Raw genomic sequence first — 19,191 nt, 5'->3', positions numbered from 1 at the left:
CTCCTTCTCGACCAGGACATCAGGGGTAGAGTGCTGCTTAGACCTTGCAAAATAGCCAGTGAGACAAACACCTCATTAATGACAGAATAAGAGAAGAAATGTTCACGAGGCCCCACTGGGCCCCCGCACCCCCCCCCCAAGCATCACATGCCTGCTTCCCTCCACCACTGCTCCCTCCACGATTCTGGGGAAGGGAGGGCAGCCTACGAGCACTCCCCAGACGTGAAGGATTTAGGGAGGGGGGTGCAGGGTGGTTAGGACACAGGGCTGGCTGTTCCTTACTGTGGCATAACCAGCTGCTGTGGACACAGTGGCTTGGAATAATGGGTCCTTCTGTGGGTGAGGAGTCTAGGCACGGTGGGCTGGTTCCGTGCCCAGGGCCCCACCAGGCTGCAGGCTAGGTAGGTGTCCACAGGGTCAGGTCTGTCCACATCAGCACGGGTCGTGCCCCCTTCCCAACGGGGCCAGCAGAAGACCCTCTCCTGTTTCTCCTTCGGGAGCCTGATCACAGCCAGAGGCCCCTCCCACTCCTGGGGCCGGGTGTCCGGCCCGGAAGCTGCCACGGCTTGCACCCCAGGACCTCCCCCCCTCCCCTCCCCGTCAGGACACCCCTCCCAGAGCTTCTGACCGGATGGCCGGTCTGTGGGCACAGAGGGCCCTGGAGCCTCGCTCACCCAACTCCCCGGGAGCCCTGGCTCTCTGGAGGGGGAGTCGTGCAGCACCAGGGGCGTTGATGTGTGTGGGGGGTACCCATGGGCAGAGGGGGCCCCTGGAAGGTACCGACGGCCACTCGGGGAGGCTGGGGACACCACCTGGGAGAGGACTGGTCATGTGGGCAGCGCGGACTTAGCTCGGAACTGGGAGGTGAGGCCTGGCGGTGGGCACTGAGGGGGAGGGGAGGGGAAACACCCCTCGCTGGTTCGCCGGGCGGGTGGAGGAAGCTCAGCGCGAACACCACGGTCTTTAAATTAGGTTTCCCCCGCACCACGCTGAAGGCAACACCTCTCCTTTCTACTGACTACGAAAACTGAGTTGGGAACGACCATCCCAGAAAACTCAGGGGGGGGACACCCCCGGGGGGGGGGGGGCGGGCATCAGGACCCTCCTGCGGAGGCGGTGTCGGGGAGGGTTCCGCACTTGGTGTTTGGGAACCACTGGAGCGCAGGTGCAGACGCCCCCTGCGGGTTTGCTGACAAGAAATGACTGAGGGCGTCTCACAGATTTAGGTCAATATTTAATATTTAACTTTAATGTGCAAATAAATAGAAAAGGAAAACTACATTCAAAACAGCTGCAAAGGAAGTACAAGCCCCAGAAGAGAAATTCTTCAAAAACAGAAGAGACGCTCCCTAGAAGCATGCAGGGTGGGGCTCGGTGGGGTCTGGCCCGCACCCCAGGCCCACGCGGAGGCACGGAAGGGGCCGCGGGCTCCCGGGGAGGATGGCTGCCGAGAGGGTCTGGTTCAGGAATTCCGAAAGTTCCCTTCTTACAAAAAACAAGGATGTGGACAAAGTGCCTGGCACACTCGAGCAAACACGGGCTGGGAGACCCTGGGCAGACACGCCGGCCTTGGACTCGCCCAGGCCCCGAGTCAGAGGCTTTGCAAACCTTGAGTTCCACAGGTAACTTCTAGAAACACATCTCCACTTCCCAGAACGGCGGATTTGGCACAGCGCAGTTTTAGGGGGTGAGGGCTGCCGCCGGGCAGAAACAAGGCCGCAAGGAGACGGTTCCGGGCCCCCGTTGGTTGATCCCACTCTGATGGTGCCGGGAGCCCGGCCAGGGCTCCTCACGGTGCAAGGATTTTAAAGAGCTGGTCCCCAGCCCGAACCGCTCGGCATTCGCGGCACAGGCGGCCTTGGACGCCTCTGCAGGACGGCTGCCTCAGCCCCTCGCGCCCACACCCTCTCCCGGAGGTGGCCGCAAGTAGGGCGGCAGCGTTAAGGGCACAACTGCAGAATTGCACGAGGAGGGCTCTACTGCCCAAGAAACGGTGGGGCGCGGCTGACTGCAGAAGTTACAACCACTAAGAGAGCTTATGAATAAATACGTGTGTGCATATATATATTTCTAGAAGGGCCATCCTAGGTACAGGACCGCACCCCAGGTGTGGGGCCACGTGAGCCCGGTGGGAGTTGCAGGCTGGGCCCCTCCCCTCAAGAGCCCGCAGTGTGGCCACCAGGACAACACAGGGTCTGGAGTCTCATTTTTTCCAGAGTGGGTTCTTCCAGACAGTTCTGGTGCCGCCTGCCCACTCCGCATCTTGACGTCAAAGCAGGATCTCAACGGTTGGGCTGAAAGGGTTCTTCCTGGTCTCAGAGTGACCAAGGACCCCAAGCCTCAGCCGGGCCGAGCCCGTGCCCAAACTATCAGATGCAGGCATGGCCCAGCTTAGGAAGTTTCCAGAAGTTCTCAGAACCATTCAGGAAGGACATGCTTTTCAAGCAGGTCCGCCCAGGCCCAACTCCTTCGATGCTGGGGTCTCCTGAACGCCGACTCCCTCCCCCCACCCCACACGCCCGGCACGGTTCATCGCGGACTCTCCCAGACGCCATAGGGACAAAGGACCGGAGGTGCCCCCCCACCGCCTGGGGATTTGGCACGTGTGATGGAAGGCGGTCCAGCAGGTGCATCAGCGCAATCACTTGCTCCCTGGCCGGCGTGTCGATCTTCCCCCTTCCAGCAGGGACTGAGCCCCCAGAGTTCGGGTGCAGGAAGGGTTCGGGTTTGGCACAGAACGGGCCCAAAGGAAGCAGGGGAGCCAGAGGGACGGCAGCTCGGGGCCACGAGCTAGCACAACCCCGCCCTTCTCCGGAGCTCGTGGCCTGTAGCAGCAAGGCTGAGGGACGCTCGGCCCCCTCAGGTCGTTCATCAGAGTGCCCCCGAGGGACACCCGGGCCGAGGGAGTGGCCGCGCCAAGCCGCGGGTCACGGCGCCCACGCAGCGAGTCAGGGGGAGGCGGGGCGGCGGCTGTACTGCACTCGGTAGCGGGTCACGGGCAGGCCGTGCACGTGCGCCGTCTCACACAGCGTCTTGCAGGGCACCATGTCCTCGTCCTCCTCGCCCATCAGCCAGTCCTGCACCAGGCCGGCCGCCTCCACCGTCACGTTGTCCTCCAGCCAGCGGCCGTGCCACTCCTCGAAGTGCTGGTGGTGCCGCAGCAGAACCAGGGGCTGCACCTGCGCAAGGGGGCGGGGAGGGCGGTCAGCCGCGGGCCGGGTCTTAGGGGCCCCGGCACCCCCCGGACGGCCACGGGCCGCGCCCCAGGTTCCCCGGCCGTGGGCGGGGGCGGACGGGGCACCTGCTTGGCCCGGCAGAGGGTCCCGCGGCGGTACATGTAGTCCTCGGAGTTGACGATGAACATCATCTTGTGGGTGCTGAGCTTGAAGCGGCAGTCCACGTTGCAGGCGCTCTCCACCCCGACCAGCCGCTTCCAGGAGGTCTTGGCCTCGCCGCGCAGGGCGCGCACCTGCTCACACTGCCACCTGCGGAACTTCTTGAGGTTCCTGGAGGTGAGAGGAGGACGCGCAGGCTGGGAGCCCCTCACGACCCGCAGGCGTCGGGAGACGCCGACCTCCCCGGAGTCGGAGAGAGGCAAACTGAAGCGACGAAAGCCCCCCCCCCCCCCCCCCCCCCGAACCCTTCCGTGCGGTGAAAAGTAAAAGCCGGTCGGGCCCTGGTGCTGACGGCGGCGGGAGGGGCCGCCCGGGGCCCACGGGAGGGAACCGCGTCCGGAGGGCCTCTCACCTCTGCAGGAACACGGGCTTCAGGAGGAAGCCCTCGGTGGGCGAGCTGGACGCCCCCTCGGTCCCCACGTACTGCTCCACGTACCGAGCCAGGTGCTGCGGGAGAGGGAGGTGGGCCCGTGTCACCGGAGGCACAGACCTCTGTCACCGGACACCCGGAGCTCCGGGACGCTCAGGGACTTCGTTCCCGCCCCGCAAAGCTTTAGGAGGATGGCAGCTCCCGGGAGCCTGACGCGTGACGGAAAGCGCCAGACGGCAGCTGTGGATAAAGCACTCGTGTAGAGCCAGGAGTTAGACGCTCGTGGCATCTCGTGCTTACGTGGGTAAATCCCTGCCGGGTAACATCCCTGCTGTATCCGTCATGTGGCAAGCTTACATGGGTAACGGGGCCCTCACGCAGAGGACAGAGGGTCTGGGGAGCAGGAACGACATCAAGACACGAGCAGCAGGGCAAGGGGGTGAGCAGGGGCCACAGGTCGGGGGTGGGCACGGCCCGCAGTGTCCAAGTGACCCTTTATCTGCTCCCACCCTGTGAGAGCCAGAGGCTCCTCCGGACTCAGGCCTTCTGGAGGCAACTTCTGGAAGGGGCCGGGTGTGCAGCCACCACCCTGCAGGGAGGCCTGAAGCGTGCAGGGCGGGGTGCTGTGTGTGAGGATGCTTCCCGCCCCCGCCGGCCGTGGTGCTGGTGAAGGAGGCACCACGTGCAGCTCAGAGTGTGGGCCCGGGGATCTCTCCTGGGGTCGGGGACCGGGATCCAGCTCTCTGGCCCTCGTGCTTGGGAGTGAAGGGTCACACGCCACGGTGTCTGAGTGAGCATGTGGGCCGCGGGCCCAAGGTGGACCTGCCACGGTATTTGCAGCAGGTGGAAGAGCCAGGAGCAGGGTTTCGGAGGACTGGCTCCCGACGGCACGTGTGCTGACCAGCCCCTCCGAGGCTTCCAAGGACAGCATTCAGGCCGCATGGTGGGGCTTCTCCGGGTGGGCCTTCCGCAGCCTGTGCTCGGCCAGCGTGTGCACAGGGCTCCCGGGGCGGGGGCGGGGGGGGGGGGGCAGGAGCCTGTGGCGTGTACAAGGCGCAGAGCATGGGGCCACGGCTCTTACCTGGACCTCCACGGGGTCCTCCGTCTGGGCCTCCTCGGTGTCCAGAAGCTCGATGGTCATGACCACCTGCCCTGTGCGCTGCAGGAACATGACCTGGGGAAGAAGGAGGGTGAACAGCCCGACGCCACGGAACGAGAGCCCAGAACGAGGCCTGCGAGGTCATCGGTGACGGCCTTCCCCAGCCTCCAGGGGCCGAACAGGAGAAGCGTGTGGGATCGGGCAGGCGGGCGGCCGAGTGAGGGCCCAGGCCCAGCCTGGCTCTCGGGCCGCAGCGACGCGGCCCGTCCTCCCCCGCTGCGGGTGCCCTCCTCGCGGCCCCGGCCTCGCGTGAGCCCCTCACCTTGAAGCAGTTCTCGTCAGCCATGCACCGTTCGGCCTTCCACTGGTAGCTGGTCTCCCTGGAGGCACGGACACAGCGGGAGGACAGGTTCCCCCCCGCGGCGCCCCGCTTCTTCTCGTTCAGGTAGAGCTCCACCACCTTCAGACAGACGTCATCACTCACGAGGTGGTGCAGCTGGCAGGGAGGGAGAGCCAGTGGGTGCCCGGCGCGCGTGCCCCCAGGAGCGGGGAGGGGTGCGGCTGGAACCCCAGCCCCCGCCTCACCCGGAGAGGACGCCGGCAAAGCGCATGAGGTTGGGCGTGAAGGCCAGGGGCAGCCCGGCCCAGACCCACGAGCCCTGCCGGGGCACGAGAAACACACAGAAAAAAAAAACACAGAAGAAAAGGTGCCAGAGTGGGGACGGTAATTAAAGGTGCCACAGTGGCAAGTCACGTCTCCCTGAGCGTTCTGCTATAAACACAATTAGTTCTTTCAACCGCTATAAACACACTTGCAACCTTGAGGTTTAGGAGAAGGTGGGTAAGGGACGCGGCCGGGCGGCAGGTCGGACCGCGCAGGTGAGCCGGGGCCTCAGGGCACCAGCTGCGGTCCGGACAGGCTGCTACAGGCTCGGGGTTCGGGAGTCTTCCCCACGTGCTGCTTTGTTGAATAAAGACACCGTGTGGACGCACGGAAGTCTCACACGATGCCTGTCATGTGACAAGTTCCCAGTGAACGTTGGCTGCTGGTAACGAAAATGGAGAGGAGTTCCACAGGAGACGTTTGTGGAAAGGATAATTAAACAAACAAACATTAATCAGAGTGTCTGGTTTGGTCCGACCTCTAGGTGCTAAAGTCAAGGCTACTGTCCCCAGAGCTGTGGCCTGCCGGGGGCAGGCGGGACGCTCAGCCTGGGGATGCGCACCCAGCCCTGTAACATCCCTGGCATCCCTGTCGCCCGGAGCCATGCACAGGCCCTGGGTGCTTGCTTCCTCTACACGTGTCTACAGAGGTCACGATCAGAGAGAGAGAGAGAGACAGGAAAGGACAAAGACCCAGCCCGGCACACAGAGGGAATCGGGGAGGTGGCCAAAACCAAAAGGGTTAGTTAGGGTCTCAGAGCACGGGTGTCTGTGGCGATGCGTCCCAGCAACCACCTAGAAGACACAAAGCCCCCCGCTCATCAGTGGGGGAAAAGGTGGGCTCCACGGAGAACGGCCAAACGGCACAGACAGGGCCCTCAGGCCAGGACGTCTGCACGGCCACAGAGGGACGCAAAGGTCCCACCCCACAAACCTTCAGGGAAATGCAACATAAGCCACAACAGTCACCACCGTTTGGCCTGTGAGGGTGGAGAGGCCACCGATCCTGAGCCCCAGGAAGGACTCCGTGCACCCCGGGAAGCCTGCCTGCGCCCCACCCCGGGCCGGGGGGAGTGGTGGAAATGAACAGACGGCAACTTCGAGGGTCTAAACAGGGGCTCTTTCCCACCGTCCTTCCCAGGCAGAGGCGGAAGGGAGCTCAGGCATCTCGGCCGAGGAATCTCACAGAATCACACTGGCGAGGTGTGGCCAGATGCACACAGACACAGAGCTCAAAACCAGGGGCGTGGGTGCCTGTAGGGGGGCGGGGGGGGGCGCTGAAAGGAGGCAGTGCTGGGGCTGTTCGTGACCACCCACTGAGCCGCATGCGTGGGATCTGGGCACGCTTGTGTGTGTGTTCTACTTTGGCAGGAAAGGAAATGCCGTTTCTAGCAACTGTATCTGGGCAGGAGAGTCGGGACGCTACTTTCCTCGGCTTCTCTGCGGCTTTACAGCAAACAGCCTTACTCGATAAATAGGAAACCAAGTCAGGATGAACGACAACTGTTCTGGTGTAACTGAGCAGGACTAGCGTCCCAAGACCACATCTGACTCACCTGGGGTATTGCTGCGTATATTATTAGCATGACTGTTCTCTCTTGGTGACACTCAACTCTGGGTGACTTTTGCTCTTACAAGCGCTGCTAATACATGTCCCCGATAGTCTCCCTCCAGAAGTGGGCTACAATTCCTTTTTTTAAATTAACTGATTTTTTTAGAGTTTATTTATTTTGAGAGAGAGGATGAGTGAGCAGGAGAGGGGCAGAGAGAGGGGGAGAGAGAGAATCCCAGGCAGGTTCAAACCCACAAACCACGAGATCATGACCTGAGCTGATACCAAGGATGGGACACTTAACTGGCTGCCCCCACCCCTGCCGGTGTCCCTGGCCTATGGTTCTTTATGTGTTGCCAAATTACCTTTAAGAAAGGTCTGTCGGGCGCCCGGGGGGCTCAGTGGTTGAGTGTCCAACTTCAGCTCAGGTCATGATCTCACGGTCCGTGAGTTTGAGCCCCATGTCGGGCTCTGCGCTGACAGCTCGGAGTCCGGAGCCTGCTTCGGATTCTGTCTCCCTCTCTCTCTGTCCCTCCCCCCTCACGCTCTGTCTCTCTCTCAAAAATAAACAAACAAAAGAAAAAGATCTGTCACCGAGGAGTCAAACGAATCCTTGTACACCCGTGTTCACAGCATTGTTCACAATCGCCAAAAGGTGGCAACGAGCAAAGTGGCCACCCCCAGATGCGTGGACGGACGAGTATGGTCCATCCACACGACGGGAGGCAGCCACACGAGGGAGCGAAGCAATGACACACATCACAACGTGGCTGAACCTGGAAAACACCATGTGGAGTTTGAGAGAAGCCAGACACAAAAGGCCACAGCGTGGGATTCCATTTACGCGAAACGCCCAGAGCAGGCAGATCCGCAGGGACAGAAGGCAGACTGGCGGTGGCCAGGGACCGGGGAGAGGGGCACGCGGTGGCCGCACGACACGCTGAGCGCACTGAATGCCACTGAACTGCATTTTGTGTTCCGTGAATTCCACTCCGCTGAAGCTACAAAGGAGAGGTGCTGCTGCCCTGGGGCCGCCCGCGCAGACTCTCCGGGAGGGGCCGCACCGTCCCCGTCGCCGCCTGCCCGCGCCCGCTCACCTGCCTGGCGATGCTCTGCACCAGCTTGTCCATGGTGAAGCCCACGTAGGCGTGGATGGTGAACATCTCGCGCAGGGTGTCCTCGTACTGCGTGGGGTCGATGCTGCCCTCCAGCAGGCTCCGCACCATGTCCAGGAAGGCGGGGTAGTACTCCTCCAGCTCCACCTCGCCTGGGGGCGCGGGGGCCGCAGTCACCGGGGGCCAGACACGCGTGGGGCCCTCGCCTCCGGCCACCGGCTCCCTAACACCGGCCCGAGGTGCCGGGACGCGTCCGACTGGCCGCCTGGCGCCCCCCCCCCCCCGCCCTGTTGGTGACCGCCGGCACCCACGTGCCACCCCGGGGACCCCGGAGCTTACTTGGCTGCTTCAGCCGCAGCTCCATGGCGGGGTCGTTGCCCTTCTCCCGGCGGCCCTCACACAGCACCTTCTCCCTCTCCTTCTCCGTCCGATACTCCAGCAGCTGCTTCTGCGCCTGGCGGTAGATCTTGAGCAGCCGGGAGCACAGGGTCTGGTGCAGGCGCAGGAAGAAGTACCAGTTGTTGTTGGCGAAGAAGAGGCTGTACACGTCATCCAGGGGCTTGTGCCGCTGCGGCGCCTGCTCGGGGGCGGGCGCCTCGCCCGCGGCCCCCTTCTCCTCCGGGGGACTGCTCTGCGGCCCGGGTGCCGGCTTCTTCCGGTCCCCAGGCTCCGCGCTCTGGCCCTGGGGGCTGCCCCGGCCCTCGTCGGCGGAGTCCTCGGACGCCCCCAGGTCCAGCTGCTGGGAGAAGAAGAGGCTGGGCACGAACTGGTGCACCAGCTGGTGGATGGTGCCCTGGTCCTCCTTCTGGATGGCCGGCTGCCGCTTCACGTAGTAGCTGATGAGGGCGGCGGCGTCCTCGAGGATCTGCCTGTCCTCGTACACGAAGATGAGGTGCGGCTCGCTGGAGGGGGCGCTACGGCCCTCCGAGTGCTGCTCCTGGTGCTGGGGCACAAGGGGGCCATCAGGCAGGAAGTGACCAGCTGGGGTGTCTGAGATGGGGCACCCGGGGCCACGGGGCTCTAACGGCATCACGCTCTGGTCTGGGCGCGGCCCACACCTCCTGCCTGCCCCGTCCCATTCAGCAGCCCGCTCCAACCACTGTCCTCTCTGGGTCCAGAGTGACTTGACCTATAAGAGTGCGGTCAGTCCAATCACATCACTCTGGGCCTTGCTGCACTGCTCATGACAGGACCCCCATCCCTGGCACGTGGTCATATGGCACCCCCCCCCCCCACAGCCTCTTTCATTGCCTCAGGGGTGCTGAGCTCCTGCTGTGCGCAGGACCTTTGAACGTGCCCCTCTGCTCTTTTGCCCTGGAAAACCAAAGCCCTGGGCTCACTCCTTCCCTCAGTCTTTATCCAGCTAACGACTTTTCTTCCTGCAAACCTGAAGACGGTCACACTTTGTCCAGACTGTCTCGAGCTGCCTGCTGATGTCAGCCCCCAACGACGCGCTCTCCTGGGCAGCACCCAGCCCCAGCCCCAAGGCTGATGAACCCAGGCTCTCAGAAAAAGTGAGCCTGGGGGTGGCTTGAGTGGCTCAGTCAGTTAAGCATCCGACTCCAGCTCAGGTCATGATTGCGTGATTCATGGGTTCGAGCCCCACACTGGGATCTGTGCTGACAGCTCAGAGCCTGGAACCTGCTTCGGATTCTGTGTCTCCCTCTCTCTCTCTGCCCCTCCCCCACAGGCGCACACGCCCACTCTCTCTCAAAAATAAACAAAGATGTTAAAAAATAAAAAAAATTTAAAAAAAGGAAAAAGTGAGCACGGATCGTCACCTCTGGGTGAGCAGTCCAGCGTGTAGCACTGAAGGGGCTCCCTGAACCACCACAGAGCAAGTGACCAACAGAAAACGGGTAGGGCCAGGACCGTGGCTTTCTGGGGTGGGCGCCCCATGTGTCCACCAGAGGTCAGGCTCCCTTAGTGACACTAAGGAGAGCTTAGTGTCCCTCCGTGCTGGCGGGAGTCCTGGGAGCTGGCACACGGGTGGTGCGGACACTCAGCCTGTCTCCCGGCTCTGATGTGACCTCCTTCCTCCTGCTGCTTTTGGAGTCCCTCTCGCATCTGTGCCCCAGATGCCCTGGAAAATCTTTTTAACTCCTTTTCTCAGCGCAAGCTCCACGTGTGGAATACAGAACTGGTCTCTACTAAGCCACAATGCAGCGAGGGGCCGACCTCCCTACACACAAAGGGCCTGCGGCATGCGGAGCCTGCCAGGCTGGTGGGCCAACCTCGGGTCCCACACAGAGCGCTGGGCTCCTTTTCCCTCAGCCCCCAGGGAAAGAGTGAAAGAACTCTGTGGTGACAGAGGTTCGTCTCACGTGTCACCTCGTCAATTCTCATTCTGATGATGAACCGTGGACCCTGCTGGGGTGGGGGGCGGGGGAGGGGGCGGTGTTCTCAGGCCTTAAGGACCCACTCAAGGATCAGAGCAAAGAGACCAGATGACCTGCAGGTGGGCCCTACAGGGCCAAGGGTGGCCCAGGGGAGGCAGGCAGGACAGAAGGGGCTTAGATCACAGGCTCTCGCCAAGTCACTCACTCCCTGCACGGGGTTTTTTGATGCCTAAATCCTCAAAGCCTGGAGCTCAGCCCTGCCTCAGTTCTGTGGTGCAGGCCCGATGAGCTTGAATGTACCAAAGCTGGCAAAAAGGCACAGGGCAGCGGCTAGAGGCGGAGGCCTAGGGCCTGGACTCCTGTGGCTGGCTTTGGCAAGTGGCCACCTCTCGTGCCTCAGTTTCCTCACTGCTAAGACCAGGAAGATAATGGTACTGCATCATAAAGTCTGTACGAGTTCGATGGAACGTTCCTTCTTAGGGTCTACCTGTGCCTGGCACACAGCTGGCAGCAAAGGAAAGCCGCTGTTATCATTTGCCTGAAGGAAGGTCGAGCAAGGCCCAGTGGGTAAGGAAGGAGGGAAGGAGGGGAGGGGAGGGGAGGGAAGGAGGGGAGGGGAGAGCCCTTTGCCAGCAATGGCAGAACCGCTACAATCCTCCCCCCGGACTAGCTCTAGGTTGAGTGCCACAGAAGCATCCATTCCAGCCCTACAAAGCCAGGGTGACGCTGGGGAAACAGAGGCACCGAGACCCAGCCACCTGCCTGAGACCGGGAGGGCTGGGAGCGGAGGGCCAGGACCACTTGCTGGCTCAGACCTGGGCAGAGGGCCTCACCTCATCGTAGACACTCTCGATCTCATTGAGCAAGCTCTTGGAGCGGAGGGCCTTGGTGTCGTTCTGTTTGAAGTTCACGGCCTGATGGTCCAGGGACTTGAGATATGCCTTCTCGTACTGCTCCCGCCAGATCTTGTTGAAGCCCTGCTGGGCCTCCCGCCACTCCTCCTCCTTGGCCTTCAGCCTGCGGGGTCAGAGGAGCTCAGCATGGGGACAACCAGGGGCACCCACCCGTCACCCCTGCGCGGGCAGCCTGGCAGCCACCCACAGATCCAGCCGGGTGCGTTCCTAACTCGGGACAGCCAGCCCCTGGCCTGGGCAGTGGGTTCTGTGCTGAAGAAAAGAGGAAGGTGGGGAGCATGGGCTCTGTAGAAGCAACGTGGCTGCTTTTGTGGTTTTCGAAATATCGCTGCCCTAGCACCTCCTCCCTGTCCTGGCCCATGGCCCTGACCACACTCTGGGTAGTTGCTAGGTTAACTACTGGGCTCTCTTGCTTGACTTCAAGCCCCAAGAGAAGGGGCTCTGTCAGCCTCGCTCAGCTCTGCAACCCCAGGGCTGAGCACAGCATCTGGCCAAGGGCAGCCATTTAATTAATACCTGTTCACCAGGTCAGAAAGTTTTCCAAAATGTACTACTAAGTAAAAGACAAGCCCTGCCATAGGACAATCCTATTTGTGCTTTAAAATAGCTCCTTTTCTCGTTTTGATGATTATGTGCATGGTGGAAAGTTCTAGAAGGACACAATTATTCCCAGTTGTGCTTTTCTCTCAAGAGTAGAACGGGGAAATGAAGAAAAGGCTGGAAACCACAGTAAGCCAGCCTGGGGGGGGGGCCCACCCCCCCCAATCACACCGGGGACAAAGAGCACTAATGGGCTCCAGGGAACCCGCTTGTAGCAGGCAGGACAGCCAGAGTCGGGAGGGCACCTTTTCAGGACGACAGGGACAGCAGTGACAGGGTTCTTCTTGAGGCTCTCGATGATCTCTGGAGCCTTGTCGCCATAAATACGGTGGATGGCACGGCGCTGGATCACCTCCGACGTGCCCCCCAGACAGTCATCCAGCCGGAACTTCTCCTGGTCCTCAGGCGCCATCCGGGAAAGCTTCTTCTGCACACTTTCCAACACACGGATCGTGGCCAGGTTGGTCTCCAGGACGACATCTAACTATGGAAAGGAAGGCAGGGGCGGGCTGTTGAGGGTGTGAGGGGCAGCGCAGCAGGGCCCCAGGGACAGGCGCGGGTCAGCAGAAGCGATGCTTGGACAGAACTAATAAACCTCCGCGTCTCTGAGGGAGGAGGATGAAAACCAGGAAGCGGCAGCACTGACGCAGCTCCAGGGGCCCGGAGCACGCACAGCGGGTCACGCGGCTGGGGCGCGACCCCGGCAATGGTGAGAGCCAGGTGCTCACGGGAACAGGACTCGTGGGCCTCTTACCACTGCGTGAACATCCCGCGGCTAGAACACGGGTGGACCCATGAGAAGAGGGAAGCAGTTCCCAGGCTGACCCCCTTCAGGGGCATCACAGGCAATAAAAAGGAAGGACTCACTGCGTACGCAGCCCCCCGCGTGACTCTCCGGGGCACGTGCTGACGGAGAGCCAGTCCCCAAAGGTCACACCCTGGGTGATTCCCCTTAGGAAAAAGTGCCAGAGCTGGAAGACAGGTCAGTGGTTGCCAGAGGTCAAGCACAGGGTGGGGGAAGGAGGCGGGTAGGGCCATAAAGAGCAGCGCGACAGATCGCAGTGGTGGGGGAGCAGCGGAGTATCTCGGCGGTGGCGGGAAATACGGGAACCTCCACGGGGGAGACCCCCCACCCGGAGCTAAACACACGTGCCCACATACGCGTGTGCACACACACAAATACAGGTTCAACGGTGGGGACGGGAATGAGTCCTCCGGGTGTGCCAGTGTCAACCTCCTGGCTGTGACGCTGTGCCAGAGATTTTATAAGCGGCGACCACTGGGAGGAGGGTACCCGGATCGCTTGCTGCACGTAAATACACAACGATCTCAACAAGCATTTCAATGAAAAAAATTAGAGTTAATTAATTAAATTCAAATAAGCGTGTATTTAAAATGAAAAGGAACGGTACCATTTCCTCCTAACCGGCGGGAAGGCCGACGGGGCAGAAAAAGGACACTTTCAGGTGCTGCCCCCTGCTGGAAAGCGCTGGAATCCCTGCTCCTCGGAAGGAGGGTGGGGAGGATCACGACGCCTCCCCCGGTGGAGAGGGAGGAGGACAGACTAAAGCGGAGCTGGGGAGGAAGGCGCCACCCGGCGCCTCCCTGACCCTGGCCAGGACCCAGGGCCCCGGGGTGCCAGCACACACACCTCGAAACGCTCGTCCTCACAGCGGTGCAGCTGCTCCTCGTAGGGGGTCTTCTTGGAACTGACGAAAGTGGAGTCCTCTGACCAGGAGGGGAAGGAGACCCAGGTGTCATTCAGCACCTGCACCGAGAGGAAACGCTGTGTGCCCAGTGCGGCAGGCCTTGGCGGCCAGGACGGTTTACTACGTCGTCCAGGGTAAAAGATAATGGAGACGAGAAATGGAATCCTGATTTCACAGGAAACCACTTTATCATACAAATGGCAACACTAATTTGAAAGTGATTTTAAGAGAAAACGTGACTTTGGTCAAGTAAACAAATCGTACTATTGCAGGGGTTGGCAAATGTTCTCTGTAAAGGGCCAGATACGAAACATTTTAGGTTTGGCAGGCCACCCCCCGTCTGTCAGGACTACTCAACTCGGCCTCTGTCCTGCTCATGGCAGTCACAAGCGCTATGTAAATGAACGGGCAGGTCTATGTGCCAACAAAACTTCATTTACAAACACAGGCATGGGCCTGTGGATTTTAGTTTACTGACTCCTGGGCTACATATCCTGAAATCCAGCAAGCACTCTTCAATTATGGAAACAGAGGAACACTCTTGTCTACTAACCCTGAAAAAGTACTCAATGGTCAAGCTAAATGGAACATACCAAGCACAGCGAACCTGGGACAGAGCAGGCTGACGGCAGGAAAGAAACGTTAAGTCTAAACGACAGAAGAACACGCCAAAGCCTACGCCAGCATCGTCTGTTCCACGGTGTGCCAAAACCACCAGCAGGAGAAGAAACCATCCTCTCAGTGCAGGCATTTTGTCTGGCCACACCCCAGCACCATCCATCATTCGGTATTTAGGGGGTCAACACTCAGTTCTTTTCTGTAAAGCATGGGGGGTGATGGCTGTTACTGTGGCACTACCTCCTTGCAGATGGCCGTCCTCCCACTGCACTTGGGCTGCTGGTAGGTTTTGGGGAGCGCTCGGTAGCTGGATCCAATGCGTTTGCAAGACGCGTAGTCAATTTCCCGGCTGATTCCATCCCCGGATCTGTCGCTCATGGGCGGGGCGAATGACAGCTCCTTTACCCCCAGGAAGGACTTGAACTGTGCAAAGAGTTCTGGAAATTTCCTTCAGAAAGAAAGACAAAGAGTAAGTTGGATTCGGGGGCGGGGGGGGGGGGGAGGCTTTCTGAAAGGGACCTGGAGATTTCAGAATGGCTTCATGTAGACACCTGCTAAAGGTGGTCAGAGAGGAGCGGCGAGAGGCGGAACCAAGCACCAGGTGTGTGCAATGTCCTCAAATGGTGAGTAAATCTCCCTCCCACCCCTCTGTCACCAGCCAGGTCCCGCCACTAACAGGAGAGCCTTGAAACATGCTGGAATAGACAACGTAGACTGGCAGAAGCTGGGGTTAGTGATGTTCTTTAAATTGTATTTATTTGAAAGAGAGCAAGAGAGAGCGAGCACGCCCGCACGTGCACGGGGGAAGGGGCAGAGAGGGAGAGAATCTCCACACCGAGCGTGAGACCCTCATGGGGCTCGATCTCACAAACCATGAGATCGTGACCTGAGCCAAAATCCAGAGTCGGACGCTTATCCCACTGAGCCACCCAGGCACCTCAGTGCTGGTCTTTGACCGGAAGAGGTTGGGCATCAGGCCCGGGGTCGGTGAACTATTGGCAAGCTGTCCGTGCCCGTCCTTGCAAATAAAGTTTTATGGGTACGTCGTTGTGTCCATTGCTTAGTATGGTCTGTGGCTGCTTTTGCACAATGCCAGAGTTCTGTAGTGCCACCCTTGGCCCCAGACAGATAAAAGTCTGCCAACCCCTGCCCCAGAGCCTTCCTCCCTGAGGGAGAAGCCTCCCCTAGGGCGATCCCTCCCAGGAAAGGATCCCTCCGCAGACCAGTTCACAGGAGTTGTAACGTAATGGCTGTGCAATGGGAAGATCTGAACACGACTGGCCCCCAACGTCACCTGGATCTGTGATTAAATGAGTACGAAATCCTACCAAAAGGATAGTTACTTTCACAGGTGGCATGGTGACCTGCCTTCCGGCAGCTTCCTTCCTTCGTGACCCATGCCCTCCTCTCCTGAGACGGCCGTCCACTGTGCCCCAGCTGTAAGGACCCCATGCCGACTCAGCTCACAAGGAAAACACACAAGCGAATGGAAACACAGGGATGGAAAACATCCGCAAAACCAGTGCAGAGGTCACCGGAGGCCGCAGTCGGCATAAGCAGAAACTACGAACGCCCGGAAGGGGAAACGGTCACTCCGGCACACCCCACTCCGGTCCTGACTAAGGCTGTGCCATCACCGCGTGCCAGATCTCTGGGCCCCCGAGCATGGCTGCCTGTGGGTGTGCAAACCCACACCGAGGCTCACAACGCAAGAGAGGCCTTGTCGAGGTGAACGCTCGCCCAGCCGGGCCTCACATCAAGGCGAGCAATCAGAGAGGCCTGCTGCCCCCACACCACTCTCAGCACGCGGACGTGGGAACAGCGGACCCCGACCCAACGCTGCCCACCTGCTCAGTACCTCAAATTCTGAGTTCCTTCACTCTTCTCCCTTAATCCTGCCGACAACTGCAGGAAGTAGGTTTGGCCATTCGGCGAACAAAGAAACTCTCGCTCCGCTGGTAGGAAGCAGAGTCCCACTTCGGACTGGGGGCTGGTGACGTGCCCAGCTGGGCAGACCAAGGCCACGTGCGGCATTCCCCGCCCCACACAGGCCTCCAGGGGCCCCTCGCTCGTCACGGCACTTCGTCTTTCCAACAACAGCGCCCACTGCCCGGCCAGGAACCAGGCTCAGAGCACTGGATTCTGAGCTCACAGACACATTTCCGTGGGAGTGAGCAGGCCGTCCAAGTCCATATAAAAAGCCAGGCACGGTATGGCCGAAGTGGTGTAAGTAACCACACCACCCTGCTCTGGGCCGTTTTTCAAAGTGTTACCACAGCTTTACCAGCCTGGGAAAGTTAACCCAAGCGAACGGGTCACCCTGACGTGGGTACCCTCTCTCAGAATCACCAAGGAAGCACCTCCTGACGACCCTAACTTGACCTTTGGGTATCCCAACCTACGGAGCCATGATCTCAGCACCGATTACGGAAAGAAACTGGAGACCAATGTCTGTTACAGACCCTGCCGAGAAAACCACACTACATACAAATAAGGGAACATTATGCAGTCGCTAAAAATGATCACGTACGCTCACGTCTGATACTGACCGCTGACACTGCCCAAGAAATACTGAATTAAAAAAAAAAAAAAAAAGAAAACGGGTGCCGCAGCCCAGCCTGACAGTATGATGCTACTTATGGGAAACAACAGCCACGCTCATAACCAGAGGGCAGAGGATGAATGAAGGGCCAGCTGCCGGGCCGGTCCACCCCAGACCCATCAGTCACCATGGCAAAGCTCTCTCTGAGGAGCTGGTCTCTGGGGAAAGTGAGAGGTAGTCATTCTGGGCCTCAGCTTCTCCATCTTTAAAATATACAGAAACACATCTAATGTGTCCGTGAGTCCATATGATGCTTAAAAAGAAAAAAAAGAATTGGTCCCTAACCGGTCCCGATGAGACAAGAACGTGACTCATCACCCTGACACCACAATAAAGGGAGAAACCAAGCATCTACCCTGGGTCGCCAAAAGGTGGGAAATACTGTTGAGATTTTCTCTTTTGCAACCCCCAGTGAACACATAAGTAAATGAGTGAACCATAAAAAGAACTCGGACACCACCTCCGGATAGACAGAGGGACGTGAGGGATGGGACTGTGAAGGTGCAGGTGGCAAAACCCACCCAAGGTGTGGGGGCACCAACACCGCAACAGTAAGGACAAAAGGGGGAGGGATTCGCAGGACGAATCAGGAGACCAAACCCAGACAAAGGGGCAAGACTGAGCCGTGTGCTTGGTGGTTCCTGTGCCATCCGTAGCGTAGGGAGGTGCTCACTCCCCAGTGATGCTTTTGAAGGGGCAGAGAGCATGATGGGATGGCACACGGAGGGGCTCCTGGGGGCCGGCCCAGGCCCACTTGTATCCTGGGTGGTGGGCACAAGGGGCTTTGGCTAAAAATGATTCATGACTCATGGAGTCGTCCGTCACGTGGTTTCCTGGATCTGTGCTTTAAGTTTATACACTTTTTTAAAAATTAAAAACATTTTTTCGGGGCGCCTGGGTGGCTCAGTTGGTTAAGCGTCTGACTTCAGCTCAGGTCATGATCTCTTGGTCGTGAGTTCCAGCCCCGCGTCGGGCTCTGGGCTGACAGCTCAGAGCCTGGAGCCTGCTTGGGATCCTGTGTCTCCCTCTCTCTCTCTGCCCCTCCCTTGCTCATGCTCTGTCTCTGTCTCAAAGAAAATTAGAAACACTTTTTAAATTCACAGTAAAGGGCTCAGGAGGCACCTGTCCCTGGGGACGTCTTTAGCGCTAAGTAAGATACCGTGGGTCATGTATAATGTGTGCTCGCCATGCTCCAGACACGACTTCGAAGGTCTTACGCGTCCAGCCCACTTAGAGCGCTCCAAGACTGTGCGGGACCTCTATAAATGGAGAGCAGGCTCAGACTGGCTGGGACACTCGCCCGATGGGACAGAGCTGGTGAGGAGGCAAGAAAGCACACTGTGCACAAACTGGGCACATGCACTCACCTCCTAGAACATCTCTGCCCTCCAGCGGCTGCCCCAGCCCCAAGGGTCGGCCCACACCTGCAGCAGTGGGGGATGCTGGAAGCAGGCCGCTGACCCGCCAACAGGGCTTCTCTCTGGACAGCCGGGATGCTGGGTGGCCCTTTCATCCTTGTTCGAAATTTCTGATTGGTAGTTTTTATTTATTTATTTATTTATTTATTTATTTATTTATTTATTTATTTATTTTTTTTTGAACGTTTATTTATTTTGGGGACAGAGAGAGACAGAGCATGCACGGGGGAGGGGCAGAGAGAGAGGGAGACACAGAATCGGAAACAGGCTCCAGGCTCCGAGCCATCAGCCCAGAGCCTGACGCGGGGCTCGAACTCCCGGACCGCGAGATCGTGACCTGGCTGAAGTTGGACGCTTAACCAACTGCGCCACCCAGGCGCCCCTGATTGGTAGTTTTTAAAAGCACGTAGCAAGTGAATCTCTAGGGGATTTATGCTGGGTGATGAAAACCCAATCACCCGAAGGTTACCTACTGTATAATTCCATTTACACACTTCTGTTGTGGAAGGTCTACAGGTGGAGTGTAGGTTAAGGGTTGCCAGGGGGTTGGGGCCGAGACTGGGGTGGCATGTAGGAGGGACACGGGTGAGGGTATCAGAGGTTAACACAAGCACCCCTGTGGGTCTGAAGCCACTCCGCATCTTGACTGCGGCAGACACACGAGGCTTCCCAGGTGACGGAGCTGTATCAACACGCACGCGCACATACACTAGAAACAGGAAACCCTGAAGAGATGGGTGGACTGGGCGAGAGTCAACATCCTGGTTGTCACGTGACCACAGATGTCGCCACGGGAG

General features: G+C 59.4%; 1 protein-coding gene across 3 annotated transcripts in view; it reads right to left on the bottom strand.

The window, feature by feature from the left end:
* Positions 1-1,218: 1,218 nt before the first annotated feature.
* SIN3B (SIN3 transcription regulator family member B) overlaps positions 1,219-19,191 on the bottom strand; it is a 37,749-nt gene continuing 19,776 nt past the window's right edge. For 2 of the 3 annotated variants that reach the window (XM_040444836.1, XM_040444834.1), the window contains 11 exons: positions 14,615-14,822; positions 13,699-13,815; positions 12,293-12,531; positions 11,367-11,550; positions 8,534-9,137; positions 8,177-8,346; positions 5,187-5,360; positions 4,847-4,939; positions 3,748-3,842; positions 3,302-3,506; positions 1,219-3,179 (listed from right to left, as the gene is read on the bottom strand). In XM_040444836.1, coding sequence (XP_040300770.1) covers positions 2,949-3,179; positions 3,302-3,506; positions 3,748-3,842; positions 4,847-4,939; positions 5,187-5,360; positions 8,177-8,346; positions 8,534-9,137; positions 11,367-11,550; positions 12,293-12,531; positions 13,699-13,815; positions 14,615-14,822 — 2,320 coding nt within the window. In that variant the 3' untranslated portion in view covers positions 1,219-2,948. Of the gene's footprint in view, positions 3,180-3,301; positions 3,507-3,747; positions 3,843-4,846; positions 4,940-5,186; positions 5,361-7,580; positions 7,856-8,176; positions 8,347-8,533; positions 9,138-11,366; positions 11,551-12,292; positions 12,532-13,698; positions 13,816-14,614; positions 14,823-19,191 lie in introns of those variants that run through there. The other variant, XM_040444837.1, reaches the window with a different exon arrangement.

The sequence above is a fragment of the Herpailurus yagouaroundi genome, unplaced genomic scaffold (assembly GCF_014898765.1).
Source record: "Herpailurus yagouaroundi ecotype Mexico unplaced genomic scaffold, PumYag 193, whole genome shotgun sequence".
Classification (NCBI taxonomy): Eukaryota; Metazoa; Chordata; class Mammalia; order Carnivora; family Felidae; genus Herpailurus; species Herpailurus yagouaroundi.
The sequence above is the reverse complement of the archived record's forward strand: the minus strand, read 5'-3'. Positions and strand labels throughout refer to the sequence as shown.